Source organism: Salvelinus fontinalis, chromosome 7 (assembly GCF_029448725.1).
Source record: "Salvelinus fontinalis isolate EN_2023a chromosome 7, ASM2944872v1, whole genome shotgun sequence".
NCBI lineage: Eukaryota > Metazoa > Chordata > Actinopteri > Salmoniformes > Salmonidae > Salvelinus > Salvelinus fontinalis.
This window is the reverse complement of record NC_074671.1, coordinates 25,327,799-25,344,596: the sequence shown is the minus strand read 5'-3', so window position 1 is coordinate 25,344,596 and position 16,798 is coordinate 25,327,799. Positions and strand designations below refer to the sequence as shown.

General features: G+C 41.3%; 1 protein-coding gene across 1 annotated transcript; it reads right to left on the bottom strand.

Moving 5' to 3' along the window:
• Positions 1-310: 310 nt before the first annotated feature.
• On the bottom strand, positions 311-16,113 carry LOC129859271 (retinol dehydrogenase 12-like). The gene is made up of 7 exons (XM_055928827.1): positions 15,906-16,113; positions 15,405-15,520; positions 12,182-12,337; positions 8,874-8,978; positions 7,599-7,808; positions 7,139-7,331; positions 311-2,824 (listed from the first exon to the last, which is right to left on the bottom strand). Exons 1-7 carry the CDS (start codon positions 15,914-15,916, stop codon positions 2,722-2,724), a joined length of 894 nt encoding a protein of 297 aa, XP_055784802.1. The 5' UTR covers positions 15,917-16,113; the 3' UTR covers positions 311-2,721.
• Positions 16,114-16,798: the final 685 nt, after the last annotated feature.

The window sequence follows — 16,798 nt, the reverse complement described above, 5'->3', positions numbered from 1 at the left end:
TAGATAATCTTATAAGTAGTGTATAATGCTTCTTTCATCTCATGCTATTGTTGTTTATTCTGGTTGTGTTCAATAATCTTTGTAGTGTGCAGCAGGTGGAGTAGCAATGAAATATCAGTCAAAGATGACAAAACTAAAGATTGGAATGTTAAAAATGGAGCAGAGGTTTAGTGATCTGGAAAATATCTATGTTCATGTCTTTAATAAACAATTAAACAAACATATTGCAAATTGTCCAGATCTGATGTCTTTTATAATTTACTGTATACAACAAAATATACATTTCAGAAAAGGAAACACACACTTACAATCATGCTGGTAGATAGATATTTTAATGCTCTATCATAATAGAAAAATAGACCACATTTAACAAGGAAATTACATGATGCTAAAGGCATCCCTTTGTAATTGTTTAGAAAAATTATAGTATCATTTTAGAAAACTGTGTAAGTTAGAATGTTTTTTAAAAAACGTAGAAAATATTATTTGAAAGCCACTGTACAGTGGAAATTCATTATGAAATGCTGAGTTGGTAAATATCCTTAAAGGGTAAATCTGTATTTGAAACAATAACAAAGCGACAATCCCGCCACTGATTTAATAAAGAGCTGAGGGATTGGGCTGGGTTAATGTTACCACTCTATTTGCTAGGACTGACCACCCGTGATATCAATATTATAGTTTTAACCATGGTTTGAGGCTATACAGTGTTTGTTTACAATTACACTGTTTACAAGCAATAGAGTAAAACAATCTCATATTTTAGGTTTTGATGGGGTACGACAGTTGAACTGAGCTCATTAGGCATTCAAGTTATATTGGGTGTACAGCACCATTCAAAAGTTTGGACACACCTACTAATTCCTGGGTTTTTCTTAATTGTTTTACTATTTTCTACATTGTAGAATAATAGTGAAGACATCAAACCTATGAAATGACACACATGGAATCATGTAGCAACCAAAAAAGTGTTAAACAAATCAAAATCTATTTTTTATTTGATATTGTTCAAAGTAGCCACCCTTTGCCTTGATGACAGCTTTTCACACTCTTGGCATTCTCTCAACCAGCTTCATGGGGTAGTCACCTGGAATGCATTTCAATTAACAGGTGTGCCTTGTTAAAAGTTCATTTGTGAAATGTATTTTCTTCTTAATGCATTTGAACCAATCAGTTGTGTTGTGACAAGGTAGGGGTGGTATACAGAAGATAGCCCTATTTGGTAAAAGACCAAGTCCATATTACGGCAAGAACAGCTCAAATAAGCAAAGTGAAATGACAGTCCATCATTACTTTAAGACATGAAGGTCAGTCAATTCTGAACATTTCAAGAACATTTAAAATGTCAATGTGCAGTCTCAAAAACCATAAAGCGCTATGATGAAACTGGCTCTCATGAGGACCGCCACAGGAAAGGAAGACCCAGAGTTACCTCTGCCTCAGAGGATCATTTCATTAGAGTTAACTGCACCTCAGTAACAGACACATCTCAAAATCAACTGTTCAGAGGAGACGGTGTGAATCAGGCCATGGTCAAATTGCTGCAAAGAAACCAATAAAGGACACCAATAAGAAGAAGAGACTTGATTGGGCCAAGAAACACCAGCAATGGACATTAGACCAGTGGAAATCTGTCCTTTGGTCTGATGAGTCCAAATTTTAGATTTTTGGTTCCAACCGCCGGGTCTTTTGAGACGCAGAGTAGGTGAATGATCTCTGCATGTGTGGTTCCCACTGTGAAGCATGGAGGAGGAGGTGTGATGGTGCTTTGCGGGTGACACTGTCTGTGATTTATTTAGAATTGAAAGACACACTTATCCAGCATGGCTACCACAGCATTCTGCAGCTATACACCATCCCATCTGGTTAGCGCTTAGTGGGACTATAATTTGTTTTTCAACAGGACAAGGACCCAATACACCTCCAGGCTGTGTAAGGGCTATCTGACCAAGGAGAGTGAAGGAGTGCTGCATGAGATGACCTGGTCTTCACAATCACCCAACCTCAACCCAATTGAGATGGTTTGGGATGTGTTGGACCGCAGAGTGAAGGAAAAGCAGCCAACAAGTGCTCAGCATAATTGTTATGTGGGAACTCCTTCAAGCTGGTTGAGAGACTGCCAAGAACGTGCAAAGCTGTCAAAGGCAAAGGGTGTCTACTTTGAAGAACCTAAAATAACACTTTTTTTGGGGTACTACATTATTCCATATGTGTCATTTCATAGTTTTGATGTCTTCACTATTATTCTACAAGGTAGAACATAGTAACATAAAGAGAAACCCTTGAATGAGTAGGTGTGTTCAAACTTTTGACTGGTACTGTATATCAATGCGTATATATATCATTAATTTAAAAGTCCCAAAATTGACGTGGGAGTTACAGATTAGTGATTTAATGTTGGTGATTACTTACTTATCGACAATAAACAGCAGTCTAATAATGTGCAATATTATATGACTATATATGTACAGTAGGGTAAAAAAACAATATCAACCATATATTCCATCAAATGCCAGTGGCAATGAACCATGTTAAATTGTATTTACATCTACAAGTACTGTCAACTACATCATTTCAATTAAAATACCACATCATAATATGTATCCATGGGACAAAGGACTTTAATTTAAAATGCTGTACATTTGCTGTATTCTTCAGTGCTCATAGCATTTCAGTGCTCATACATCTCAAATGTACACCATACAACTATTTGGGAGTTATTCAATCCCATGACAGAGAAAGCATCCGGCAGCTTAGCTCCCACAGTTTCTGGGCCGTGTCATCATCTGAAGCAGAGCTTGAGCAGTTGGCTGGTGCGCAGTCACTGTGGGCACACAGACAAGACGATCATGTATCTAACACCGTTTAATATAAAATACTACATACAAATGCAATAATATTAGAAAAATTGACATGTATTGATGAAGCTGGAAGAATCGCACTCATCGATGTATTCTTTAAAACTAAATATCCTGCGTGTGCATATCGACTGAGTATACCTAACATTAGGAATACCTTCCTATACTGAACAAAAATAGAAAAACACAACATGTAACAATTTCATTGATTTTACTGAGTTACAGTTCATTTGAGGAAATCAGTCAACTGAAATAAATAAATTAGGCCCTAATCTACGGATTTCACATGACTTTGAATACAGATATTCATCCGTTGGTCATAGATAACTTCAGAAAATAAAATAAAAATGGGCCTCAGGATCTCGTCACAATATTTTTGTGCAATCAAATTGCCATCGATAAAATATAATTATCTGATGTCACAGTCATCTCTGAAGGTTAGAGTGTTTAAGTTCCATGCAGTGAGCCTTTAAAGATTCACTGGACATCTGAGAGGCAGTGCTGAAGTTCAGCAGCGCTCCATATTTGGTTATCACCTGGTTGAGTGTTTCAAATCTCTCATCCATGGATGTCACAGCAGAGTCGACCACAATCTTGAAGTAGTAGCAGACTTCAAGGTTTTTCAGTGCATCAGTCACTGGTTCATCAGGAACCTCATAGCTGAAATGCCTCTTGCTGTTTCTCGGTCTCTTCACTTTTAGAACAGCCTCCACAAATGCTTTTGGCTGTTGTCTGGGCCTCCGAGAATCCAGTTTCCTAGTATGTAGTAAGGAAGGCCTTTGCATTTGAGATTAAATTGGAGGATTGGAGGAGCTTGTTCACCTTGTTCGTCATTGTCAGTATCTCACACCATATGACACAGCAAATCAAGAAGCGGTAGGACCCAACTTCCTCTGCAAGTGCTTGTGCCTCCACTTTGGCCACAGGATCGTTGATCGTCTGTCTGGCTTCCAGTAACGCCTCCCAAACCTCAGAAGCCTGATTGCATGAACACTTTGGAGCCTACTCACCGATCTTGTCACTCCATGACTTCACGGTTATGTTACGGTGTTTCTTCAAAGTCCATCTTTGTGTGCCAGCTGAAAAGGCACCAAAGAACTTTTGCACATGCCCAAAAAACCCAATTGCATCTTTTGAAGATTTGGCAGCATCTGCAATGACAAGGTTTAGAGTATGTGCTCCACATGGGACGAACACAGCTCTGGGATTTTTTTATCAGCAGTCTGGCTTGTACTCCTTGGTGTTTGCCCTTCATGTTGGCCACATTATCATAAGCTTGCCCTCTGCAATCTTCAAATGGAATCTTCAGCTCGTTCAGCTTATCTAAGATGACATTGGACAGATTCAAGCCTGTTGTAATTCACAAAGCTGAGAAAGTGCTTCTTGATCTCTGGCTTTCCCTTTAAAAGCCACGCTTCTCAGAATAATGGACATTTGCTCCTGGTGACTAATGTCAGGTGTACAGTCCATGATAATGGAGAAGTACTTTGAGTCTCTTACTTGAGTCACTAATTGCTTCCAGAATCTTGTCACTCACAATCTGTATCAGCTCAATCTTTGTGCGCTTCCCAAGGTAATGAGCATGTGTCTCTCCATCTTTAATTTTGCTGAGATGATTTTCCATAACGGGGGTCAAATTTTGCCAGTAATTCAACCTCTTTTAGGAAGTTTCCATTGTCTGGTTGGAAGAGTTTGTCTGATGAACCCCTGAATGCTAGGTTTCTTTCAGCCAGAGACTGGGTGATACTTAAACGTGTAAAACAAAAATCCCGCTATCTTTCAGCCTCCAAAATTGTCATTTGATCTGGTCAAGAGTCTGTCCCCGACTCACCATGCCAATTGCACGCTCCCTCAAATCTTGACATATCTGTGGCATTGTGTTGAGTGACAAAACTGCACATTTTAGAGTGGCCTTTTATTTTCCCCAGCACAAGGTGCAGCTGTGTAATGATCATGCAGTTTAGTCAGCTTCCTGATATGCCACACCTGTCAGGTGGATGGATTATCTTGGCAAAAGAGAAATGCTCATTAACAGGGTTGTAAACAAATTTGTTCACAAAATTAGATAAATAAGGTTTTATGCGTATGGGAAATTTCTGGGTGTCTTTTATTTCAGCTTGAAACCAACACTACATGTTAAGTTTATATTTTTTATTCAGTGTAACATTACGTTCTCCCTCCTTTGCCCTCAGAACAACCTCAATTCGTCAGGGCATGAACTCTACAAGGTGTTGAAAGCACTCCACAGGGATGCTGGCCCATGTTGACTCCAATGCTTACCACAGTTGTGGTCAAGTTGGCTGGATGTCCTTTGGGTGGTGGACCAATTTTGATACACACAGGAAACTGTTGAGCGTGGAAAAACCCAGCAGCATTGCAGTTCTTGACACAAACCGGTGCGCCTGGAACCTACTACCATACCCTGTTCAAAAGGCACTTAAATATTTTGTCTTGCCTATTCACCCTCTGAATGGCACACATACAGAATCCATGTCTTAATTGTCTCAATGCTTAAAAAATGTAAAATCCTTCTTTAAACTGGTCTCCTCCGCTTCATCTACTCTGATTGATTTAATAAGCGACATCAATAACTGATCATAGCTTTCACCTAGATTCACCTGGTCAGTCGATGTCAAGGAAAGAGCAGGTGTTATTTTTATATATATATACACTGCTCAAAAAAATAAAGGGAACACTTAAAAAACACAATGTAACTCCAAGTCAATCACACTTCTGTGAAATCAAACTGTCCACTTAGGAAGCAACACTGATTCACAATAAATTTCACATGCTGTTGTGCAAATGGAATAGACAACAGGTGGAAATTATAGGCAATTAGCAAGACACCCCCAATAAAGGAGTGGTTCTGCAGGTGGTGACCACAGACCACTTCTCAGTTCCCATGCTTCCTGGCTGATGTTTTGGTCACTTTTGAATGCTGGCGGTGCTTTCACTCTAGTGGTAGCATGAGACGGAGTCTACAACCCACACAAGTGGCTCAGGTAGTGCAGCTCATCCAGTATGGCACATCAATGCGAGCTGTGGCAAGAAGGTTTGCTGTGTCTGTCAGCGTAGTGTCCAGAGCATGGAGGCGCTACCAGGAGACAGGCCAGTACACCAGGAGACGTGGAGGAGGCCGTAGGAGGGCAACAACCCAGCAGCAGGACCACTACCTCCGCCTTTGTGCAAGGAGGAGCAGGAGGAGCACTGCCAGAGCCCTGCAAAATGACCTCCAGCAGGCCACAAATGTGCATGTGTCTGCTCAAAAGGTCAGAAACAGACTCCATGAGGGTGGTATGAGGGCCCGACGTCCACAGGTGGGGGTTGTGCTTACTGCCCAACACCGTGCAGGACGTTTGACATTTGCGAGAGAACACCAAGATTGGCAAATTCGCCACTGGCGCCCTGTGCTCTTCACAGATGAAAGCAGGTTCACACTGAGCACATGTGACAGACATGACAGAGTCTGGAGACGCCGTGGAGAACGTTCTGCTGCCTGCAACATCCTCCAGCATGACCGGTTTGGCGGTGGGTCAGTCATGGTGTGGGGTGGCATTTCTTTGGGGGGCCGCACAGCTCCATGTGCTCGCCAGAGGTAGCCTGACTGCCATTAGGTACCGAGATGAGATCCTCAGACCCCTTGTGAGACCGTATTTGGTGCGGTTGGCCCTGAGTTCCTCCTAATGCAAGACAATGCTAGACCTCATGTGGCTGGAGTGTGTCAGCAGTTCCTGCAAGAGGAAGGCATTGATGCTATGGACTGGCCCGCCCGTTCCCCAGACCTGAATCCAATTGAGCACATCTGGGACATCATGTCTCGCTCCATCCACCAACACCACGTTGCACCACAGACTGTCCAGGAGTTGGCGGATGCTTTAGTCCAGGTCTGGGAGGAGATCCCTCAGGAGACCATCCGCCACCTCATCAGGAGCATGCCCAGGCGTTGTAGGGAGGTCATACAGGCACGTGGAGGCCACACACACTACTGAGCCTCATTTTGACTTGTTTTAAGGACATCTCATCAAAGTTGGATCAGCCTGTAGTGTGGTTTTCCACTTTAATTTTGAGTGTGACTCCAAATACAGACCTCCATGGGTTGATAAATTTGATTTCCATTGATCATGTTTGTGTGATTTTGTTGTCAGCACATTCAACTATGTAAAGAAAAAAGTATTTAATAAGAATATTTCAGTCATTCAGATCTAGGATGTGTTATTTTAGTGTTCCCTTTATTTTTTCGAGCAGTATATATTTACACATACATACATACATACACACACCTGTAATATCCACCACTCTCCGTTTCCAGTTCAGGTGCCACAGCACAGTAGATAGTGGTCTGAGCTCCTTGCACGGATGTCTTGGTGAAGGGACTGATCATCTTCATGATAGCTGCCTGAGGTGCGCTCAGGTGCCGCCACAGGTCAGTCTGAACCACGCCAGGGTGGAGGGAGTATGCCGTCACACCAGTGCCTGATAGAGGACAATTCAATTCAATTCTTTTGACAAAAGGGTTGCAGCTTCAAACACCCTTCAGAAATCCTGTGGTAGCACTTTATTTTACGGTAACAGATATGACCAGGCATTTGTTATGAACTTACATGTTAAAATGGTAATCATGCAGTAATAACATTATATTCATTATTGTTTGATTCTTTGGGACTGCATGATTATAACTATGACAAACACCCAGAGAAACAGCTACAGTTTAAGCCTCAGAAGTAGTGGACAAACCCAAACCTTGTAGCTTCTTGGCCAGGGAGCGGGTGAAGAGGATGTTAGCTAGCTTGCTCTGGCTGTACGCTTTCTTCTTGTCATAGCCCTTCTCACTGTTGATGTCGTCCAGGTTGATGATGCCCCAGGAATGAGCCGTGGAGGACACATTGATGATCCTGGCCGGGGTCGACTTTTTGATCAGGTCAACCAATAAGTGGGTCAACAAGAAGTGGCCTAAGTGACAAGATGGGGTACTTTGAAAGCATTTGATTGGTAGATTTGATGTTGATTAGTTGTATTGGATTCATGCATTTGAACTGTGGTTGTGCAAAAATCATGTTCTGGTGATGGTCATCTTCAATCCGGTGCATTAGTTAGTATCACTTGTGATCTGACCTTTCATTACATCTCCTCTATATAACTTTAAAATGTGTCGACTGAACTTATAAATCATAAGAAAGACAATAACTGAATTTATTATCGCACTTCCTTATGCTACAGGTGGGTTAGCTGACATCAAGAAAGAGATGTGTGCGCTTCCACGGGGCAGAAGTCAGCCTGTTGTAGTGGTTCTGGATGGCCAGGTTACTAGCAAGAAATTGCCAAGTGGCTCGTTTCATCTTGTTCTTGACACCTAGTCTTGTTTTGAGGTGTTTTCACTGATTTCATATCAATGTTAATATGCCCCAAAAATACGCTACAGTAGCTAGCTAACCAACAACTGTACCAATGTATTTGAGAGACAACAAGTGCTCATTGTGCAAATGTATCTACGTTTTCAATAAAACATTGGAGACGAAAAATAGCTTACATGTTGTAAACAATCTAAGCCAACCCAGTTCGTTGTTCCCCATTAGTTGCGCCTGCGTCTGTTTTGCTACTAAAAAAAACAACCCGTCTACAGCTGCACGGCTTCCTGGACAGAGATATACATAAAGCGTAAAACTGTAGTAAAATATCAATAACAGGACATCAGTACGTACAAGTCACGACTTGTATGAAATGCTGTGTGGTATGGAACTTTGCTCGTCTGCCTTTGGTGTGAACCACATCCATTCATCCGTGTGGTTAATCATTAGTAAATGATACATTTATTTAGTGAGACGTCTGTCCCCAAGGAAGTAAGCAGCTACATTGGCACTTCCTTATGGGAATGGGTAACGTGACTAGTACAGCTGTTTCACAGTTAAACACTCATCTCATGTATCAATGATATGTCATACGTTCGTGCCATTTTAGAATTATGTGCCCAAAGGGGAATTTTACTCTCGCTTCCTTGTGCTACATAGTGTCACTTACCCATGTGGTTGACGCCAATCTGCATTTCAAATCCATCAGCCGTTTTCCCATATGGACACACCATGACACCAGCATTGTTGATGAGGATGTTGAGTTTCGTCTCCTCTACAGAAAATAATATTCAAAATGTTAAACGTCTAACTGTTGGTCAGGAGTGCAAATGAATCAATCCATTGTATCAATTAAGTTGGGATACAATCAAGCCTGTATATGTTGAAAAGAGCATCTGAGGTTTGCATTAAGCAGGTGGCTATGGTAAAATAACAAGCAGTATAGGGTAAATCCATTTCAATTCAATCCCTTTTTAACAGCATTCCTTTTGGATTTAAACAAAACGTTCCATACATGTTTGTCCATGGAAGAAGTGGTCAGAAAGTGACTATTTGGATCAGAATTGCAAAAAGAGATAAAAGGTGCTCAAAGTTGATCCATTTTGCATTCCCCACCATACCAAGAGACATCCATTATCACTGGAAACAAGAAATGGCTGAGTTTGATATAATTTAAAAGCTTACAGTGTTGTCAAACTATTTTATATGTTGAAAATTTCATAAAAATTGATATCTAAAAACAACTAAACTCAGATATTTTTCATATTCGCATTTGAGGTTGTGTTGTGCTCTGCCATCGGTTGAGACCAAAAATGAAGAGAGGGTGGGTGTCATTTCAATCATATAAATATAATTCACAGAATGGACCTTTACATTCAGACCACTGTAATTTAGCTGGTACACCATTGCAATGTACATTAAATTGACATTTTTACTTCTTTTACTACCACAAAGATGACCGCTGGTCCACCCACTGTCGAATGGCAACTTAAATGGTCATGTCTATTCTATTATCTAAATTTCTATGATTTCAATAGGTTTCTTATGGAGGATAGACAGTCTAATTTAAAACAGATATTCCCATTCAGGTCAAAATTCTCTGATGTGTGGACCTCCAACCATCATTGTCAAATCACATTTTATTTGTCACATACATGTGTTTAGAAGATGTTATTGCGGGTGTAGCGAAATGATTGTGTTTCTAGCTCCAACAGTGAAGTAATATCTAACAAGTAATATCTAACAATACACACAATCCAAGTAAAGGAATGGAATTAAGAATATATAAATATTTAGATGTCAGAGCGCCATAGACTAAGATCCAGTAGAATAGGACAGAACACAGTATATATGAGATGAGTAATGCAAAATATGTAAACATTATTATTAAAGTGACTAGTGTTCCAATTATGAACAGTGGCCAGTGATTGCAAGTCTATGTATAGGGCAGCTACCTCTAATGTGCTAGTGATGGCTATTTAACAGTCTGATGGCCTTGAGATAGAGACTGAAAAACAGCTTCTCGGTCCCAGATTTGAATCACCTGTACTGACCGCGCCTTCTGGATGATAGCAGGGTGAACAGGCAGTGGCTCAGGTGGTTGTTGTCCTTCCTGTGACATCGGGTATTGTAGGTGTCCTGGAGGGCAGGTAGTTTGCCCCCGGTGATGCGTTTGTGCAGATCGCACCACCCTCTGGAGAGCCCTGCGGTTGTGGGCGGTGCAGTTGCCGTACCAGGCGGTGATACAGCCCGACAGGTGGCTTTCAATTGTGCATCTATAAAAGTTTGTGAGGGTGTTAGGTGCCAAGCCAAATTTCTTCAGCCTCCTAAGGTTGAAGAGGCGCTGTTGCACCTTCTTTGCCACACTGTCTGTGTGGGTGGACCATTTTAGAGGAACTTGAAGCTTTCCACCTTCTCCACTGCGGTCCCGTCGATGTTGATAGGGGGGTACTCCCTCTGCTGTTTCCTGAAGTCCACGATCAGCTCCTTTGTTTTGTTGACATTGGGTGAGAGGTTATTTTCCTGGTACCACACTCCCTGGGCCCTCACCTCCTCCCTGTAGGCTGTCTCGTCATTGTTGGTAATCAGGCCTACTACTGTTGTGTCATCTGCAAACTTGATGATTGAGTTTGAGGCGTGCGTGGCCACACAGTCAAGGGTGAACAGGGAGTACAGGAGGGGGGTGAGGAAGCATCCTTGTGGGGCCCCAGTGTTAAGGACCAGCGAAGTGGAGGTGTTGTTTCCTACCTTCACCACCTGTGGGCGGCTCGACAGGAAGTCCAGGACCTAGTTGCACAGGGCGGGGTTCAGACCCAGGGCCTCGTGCTTAATGATGAGCTTAGAGGGTACTATGGTGTTGAATGCTGATCTATAGTCAATGAACAGCATTCTTACATAGGTATTGTCCCTCTTGTCCAGATGGGACAGGGCAGTGTGCAGTGCGATGGCGATGCATCGTCTGTGGATCTGTTGGGGGCAGTAAGCAAATTGATGTGGGTCTATAGTGACAGGTAAGGTGGAGGTGCCTTGACTAGTCTCTCAAACCACTTCATGATGACAGAAGTGAGTGCTACGGGGCGATAGTCATTTAGTTCAGTTACCTTTGCTTTCTTGGGTACAGGAACAATGGTGGACATCTTGAAGCATGTGGGGACAACAGACTGGGATAGGGAAAGATTGAATATGTCCATAAACACTCCAGCCAGCTGGTCTGCGCATGCTCAGTTTTGCCCGAATGCTGCACTCTATCCACGGTTTCTGGTTAGGGTAGGTTTTAATAGTCACAGTGGGTACAACATCTCCTTTACACTTCCTGATAAACTCTGTCACTGTATCAGTATATTCGTCTATGTTGTTCTCGGAGGCTACACGGAACACATCCCAGTCGCGTGATCAAAACAATCTTGAAGCATGGATTCTGATTGGTCAGACCAGTGTTGAATTGTGGTACCATTTGAAAGTTTAAAATGTACTAAAATGGGAATTACATTTTTCAGTCAAAACATGACAATGGCAGGCACAACACAAAAACCTTGATGTAAAATAGGGTCTAAGCTACAGCATATGCACGTTTACACGTTTGTAGATAAAGAATGACTATTTTGATTTAAAACATTTTTTCCCAGAAATTATTAAATATTTTGACAACCCTGTTTGTAAGCTTTAAATTATACCAATCTGAACTGTTTATATTTTCAGGTGATGAAGACATGGATGTCTCATGGTATGGTGGGGTATGCAAAATGGGTCAACTTTGAACATTTCTCTCTCGTGAATGTTTTGTCATTCAGGTCCAAAAAGTCACTTTCTGAGCACTTCTACAAATGGGCAAAAATATGTATGGAAGGTTTTTGTTCAAATCAAAAGGGGTGCTGTCAAAAAGTGATTGAATTCAAATGGATTTTCCCTATAGAGACACCGTGTGGAGTAACTAAGCAACTGAAAAAAAGTTTCAAGTAATGTCTTATTCTCCCTCACCCTTGTTAATGGTCTCTGCAAACTCCCGAATGGACTTGGTGTCTGACAAATCAAGCTTCTTGATGACAACATTTTGGCTGCCAGAGCCTTCTACGACTTCTTTCAGGGCCCCTTCAGCTTTCTCCATGTCTCTGCAGGCCATGATTATCCTGGCCCCTATGAAGAAATTGTGGGGGGAATATTATTAAAATTATTCCAGCCCAATCAGAATTCAACTCAGGATGTCAATCATACAGGCTTTTCAAGAGGATATTTGACAGAACATTCATATCTACATTAAAAAATATATATACTAGAAAATGTAAGGATCTCACAAATATCTGGGTAAAAATAACCATTAGCAGCCACTGCTGGACAGTCACACACACACCAACAAGCCTGTCTGGGCATAAGATGCTATCCAGTGGTGTATTGGTATTTTTTAGGTGATATAATTCATCATTTAAAAAGTAAACATGTCAAAGTTTGTACCGACAGATGTATCCGATTGAATAGCATATCATTTAGAATATGCATAAAATGCATCCTATGCCAACACATATCTCAATCAGTTTTATGGGAATAAGCATTTATATCTTCTTGAATGACTATTTTGCGAGTGAATTAGAGCAGATGGTGTTAGGCTAATAGTTTTTCATGTATTTTGTTTCAATCAAAGCATAGTCCATTCGGAAAGTGTTCAGATCCCTTGACTTTTTCACATTAAAGCCTTATTCTAAAATGGATTAAAATTGTATTTTCCCCTCAATCTAAAACACAATACCCCATAATGACAAAGCAAAAACATGTTTAGGAATTTTAGCAAATGTATATAACATTTTTTTAAATGAAATATTACATTTACATAAGTATTCAGACCCTTTACTCAGTACTTTGTTGAAGCACTTTTGGCAGAAATTACAGCTTTGAGTCTTCTTGGGTATGACGCTACAAGCTTGGCACACCTGTATTTGGGGAGTTTCTCCCATTCTTCTCTGCAGATCCTCAAGCTCTGTCAGGTTGGATGGGGAGTGTCGCTGCACAGCTATTTTCAGGTCTCTCCAGAGATGTTCGATCGGGTTCAAGTTCGGACTCTGGCTGGACCACTCAAGGACATTCAGCAACGTCTCCCGAAGCCTCTCCTGCGTTGTCTTGGCTGTATGCTTAGGGTCGTTGTCCTGTTGGAAGGTGAGCCTTCGCCCCAGTCTGAGGTCCTGAGCGCTCTAGAGTATGTTTTCATCATAGAGCTCTGTACTTTGCTCCATTCATCTTTCCCTCGATCCTGACTAGTCTCCCTGTCCTAGTCTCCCTGCTGAAAAACATCCCCACAGCATGATGCTGCCACCACCATGCTTCACCGTAGAGATGGTGCTAGGTTTCCTCCATATGGGATGCTTGGCATTCAGGCCAAAGAGTTCAATCTTGGTTTCATCTGACCAGAGAACAGAGGTTTCTCATGGTCTGAGAGTCCTTTAGGTGCCTTTTGGCAAACTCCAAGCGGGCTGTCATGTGCCTTTTACTGAGGAGTGGCTTCCGTCTGTCCACTCTACCATAAAGGCCTGATTGGTGGAATGCTGCAGAGATGGTTTTCCTTCTGGAAAGTTCTCCCATCTCCACAGAGGAACTCTGGAGCTCTGTCAGAGTGACCATCGGGTACTTGGTCACCTCCCTGACCAAGGCCCTTCTCCCCCGATTGCTCAGTTTGGCCGGGTGATCAGCTCTAGGAAGAGTCTTGGTGGTTCCAAACTTTATCCATTTAAGAATCAGGCTACTGTGTTCTTGGGGACCTTCAATGATGCAGACATTTGTTGGTACCCTTCTCCAGATCTGTGCCTTGACACAATCCTGTCTCGGAGCTCTACAGACAATTCCTTCGACCTCATGGCTTTGTTTTTTCCCCTGACATGCACAGTCAACTGTGAGACCTTATATAGACAGATGTGTGCCTTTCCAAATCATGTCCAATCAATTGAATTTACCACAGGTGGACTCCAATCAAGGTGTAGAAACATCAAGGATTATCAATGGAAACAGTATCTGTTTTTTTATTTTTAATACATTTACAAAAATCTTTTCACTTTGTCATTATGGGGTATTGTGTGTAGGTCGATAAGGGAAAAAAAATATTGAATACATTTTAGAATGTAAGGCTCTCACAAATATCTGGGCAAAATAATAACCATTAGCAGCCCCTGCTGGACAGTCACACAAGGCTGTAATGTAACAAAATGTGGAAGGGAAGGGGTCTGAATATTTTACAAATGCACTGAATATCCTGCCTAGTGGCTCTGAGCTGTCTGCTTAAACTACCTGCACACAGCTCAGACACCCATGCATACCCCACAAGAGGCACATGAGAAAACTATTCAGCTTCAGCTAACCATCCTAAATTCTCATTGGAAACGAGGAGGAGTTTTTGGTGTAACAGTAATGTTACAGGTCTACCGTAGAGATTAGGTTCTGTTATGTAAAATGCTAATGAATCATTGTGTGATCGTGCGAGACATTGATTCAGCTTTAATCTAATTTTACTAAAAGATCACCATTGTTAGAAGCGGTCATTTATTTGTAATAATAATGATCTTCTATTTGTAATAATAATAATAATAATAATTGATGAGTATGACTATTAGGCGTAGGCAACAGATCATTTGTCATTTTAAGCGATTGGAGCCCCCTTCCTGGTGCTGAAAGGAAGTGAACCTACATCATTGCACAGACACCAGAGAGAAGACAGGGAAGAAACCCCCATCTACCTACTACACGTATTTATTTATGTGGTTTGTCATCCTATAGTTTTTCATTACATTTTGGTAATTAATATAATTTATTTACAATGAATTATTTTTCCAGAAATAGTTTTACCGGCTCCGCTCCTCCACGGTCCAGCAGCACGACACTCCTGCTGCCACGTTGGACAAAGGTTGATATACTACTACGTGTTGTCTTATGATTACACAGAAGCTTCAGCAAATTGATGAGAATCTGTAACACAATTGATTCTACAAACTGCAAACTATGATCATGTGTTTTACTGCTTGGCATCCTAACATACATGAGCAAATATGGGCTCCAAAACGTTTTGACTAGGAAGTGAGGAGAGGATTTGAGGAATCAAGAAAAAAACAATTGAGAAATAGCCCAAGACACATTCAACGGGTTATGGTGAAACATCTTGCATAAATGTTACAACACATTCCTGTATGGAAACATCATCATGGAGTATGTATCACTGTAGGCCTACCTCTCTTTGCCAGGTCCAGCGCTGTCTCTTTGCCAATACCAGTGTTGGCTCCAGTTATGAGCACTGTTTTGCCATCAAGTCTGTCTGTGGATGACCATGTTCTCCGGAAGAGATTTCTAAGACATTGAGGGAAATCACGTTTTTTCCTCTGCAGTGACTCAGTAGGCCATAGGGTTTGGACCCCTGATAATAAAAAAGTGCGGAACAACTCTACCTACATGGATAACGAATTTAAATGGAAAGACAATTTTCCAACCACTGTTGAGCTAACATTAGAGAAATATAACCTTAGGTAATTATCCACACAAATGCCAACAAGCCAGGCTATGGCAGTTTTGATAACATAAGTAACGTTATACACAAATATTTTCCACAACATAAGCAGCTCAGTGATTATACTATACGTACTTCTTGATCGGGTACAATTCGTTGTGAAATAGATACAAGTTAGTAAATTTGCCTATGCCAGAACAACATTTAAATAATTGCCGCTATACTCACCCAAACGGCATTTCGAAACAGAGCTACAAATGATGGTGATGAATTAATTCCGAACTCTTAATCCTCAATTGATTCGCCTATATTGAAATCAATACACCCGAATGTGCATCCAATATTTCGTATCTGATTTACAGCCAAGCTTCGACAGCATGCCAAAAGTAAAATTCTACTCATTAGCAGATAACTTTGATGAATGCGGAAGCAGACGTTTCATTGGCTGTCATTGTGTCACATGGGTGATTTTAGCCAATACAATCGTTGCAGGGAAATACAATACTTGGATTTTGACGAGACATGAGGCAATTCTGGCCACAAGAAACAAGAAGAAGAATAATATAATACACTTTTTTTTATAGAAATCTTATATATTTTTTTAGATAAAGGTACATTTTCTACCAAGCATTTGTTGTATTTATATTTATATTTAATATGGATCCCCATTAGCCAAGGCAGCAGCTGCTCTTTCTGGGGTCCAGCAAAGATTAAGGCAGATATCATTTTTAAAACATATACATTTCACAACACATTAAGTGTGTGCCCACATGCCTCTACTCTACTACCACATATCTACAACAAAAAAATCTATGTGTGTGTGTGTGTGTGTGTGTGTGTGTGTGTGTGTGTGTGTGTGTGTGTGTGTGTGTGTGTGTGTGTGTGTGTGTGTGTGTGTGTGTGTGTCTCTTCACAGTCCACACTGTTCCATAAGGTGTATTTCATCAGTTGTTTAAATCTGATTCTACGGTTTGCATGAGTTACTTGATGCGGAATAGAGTTCCATGTAGTCATGGCTCTATGTAGTAATGTGCGCCTCCCATAGTCTGTTCTGGACTTGGGGACTGTGAAGAGACCTCAGATGGCATGTCTTGTGGGTTATGCATGGGTGTCTGAGCTGT

Bases quoted from the DNA above. Each gene is read 5' to 3' on its own strand.
- LOC129859271 (XM_055928827.1), bottom strand. The intron at 12,338-15,404 runs GTAGGCCTACAG...ATTTCTTCATAG, and splicing joins GCTGGACCTGGCAAAGAGAG to GGGCCAGGATAATCATGGCC. The intron at 7,809-8,873 runs GTAAGTGACACT...CTTGTCACTTAG, and splicing joins GATTGGCGTCAACCACATGG to GCCACTTCTTGTTGACCCAC.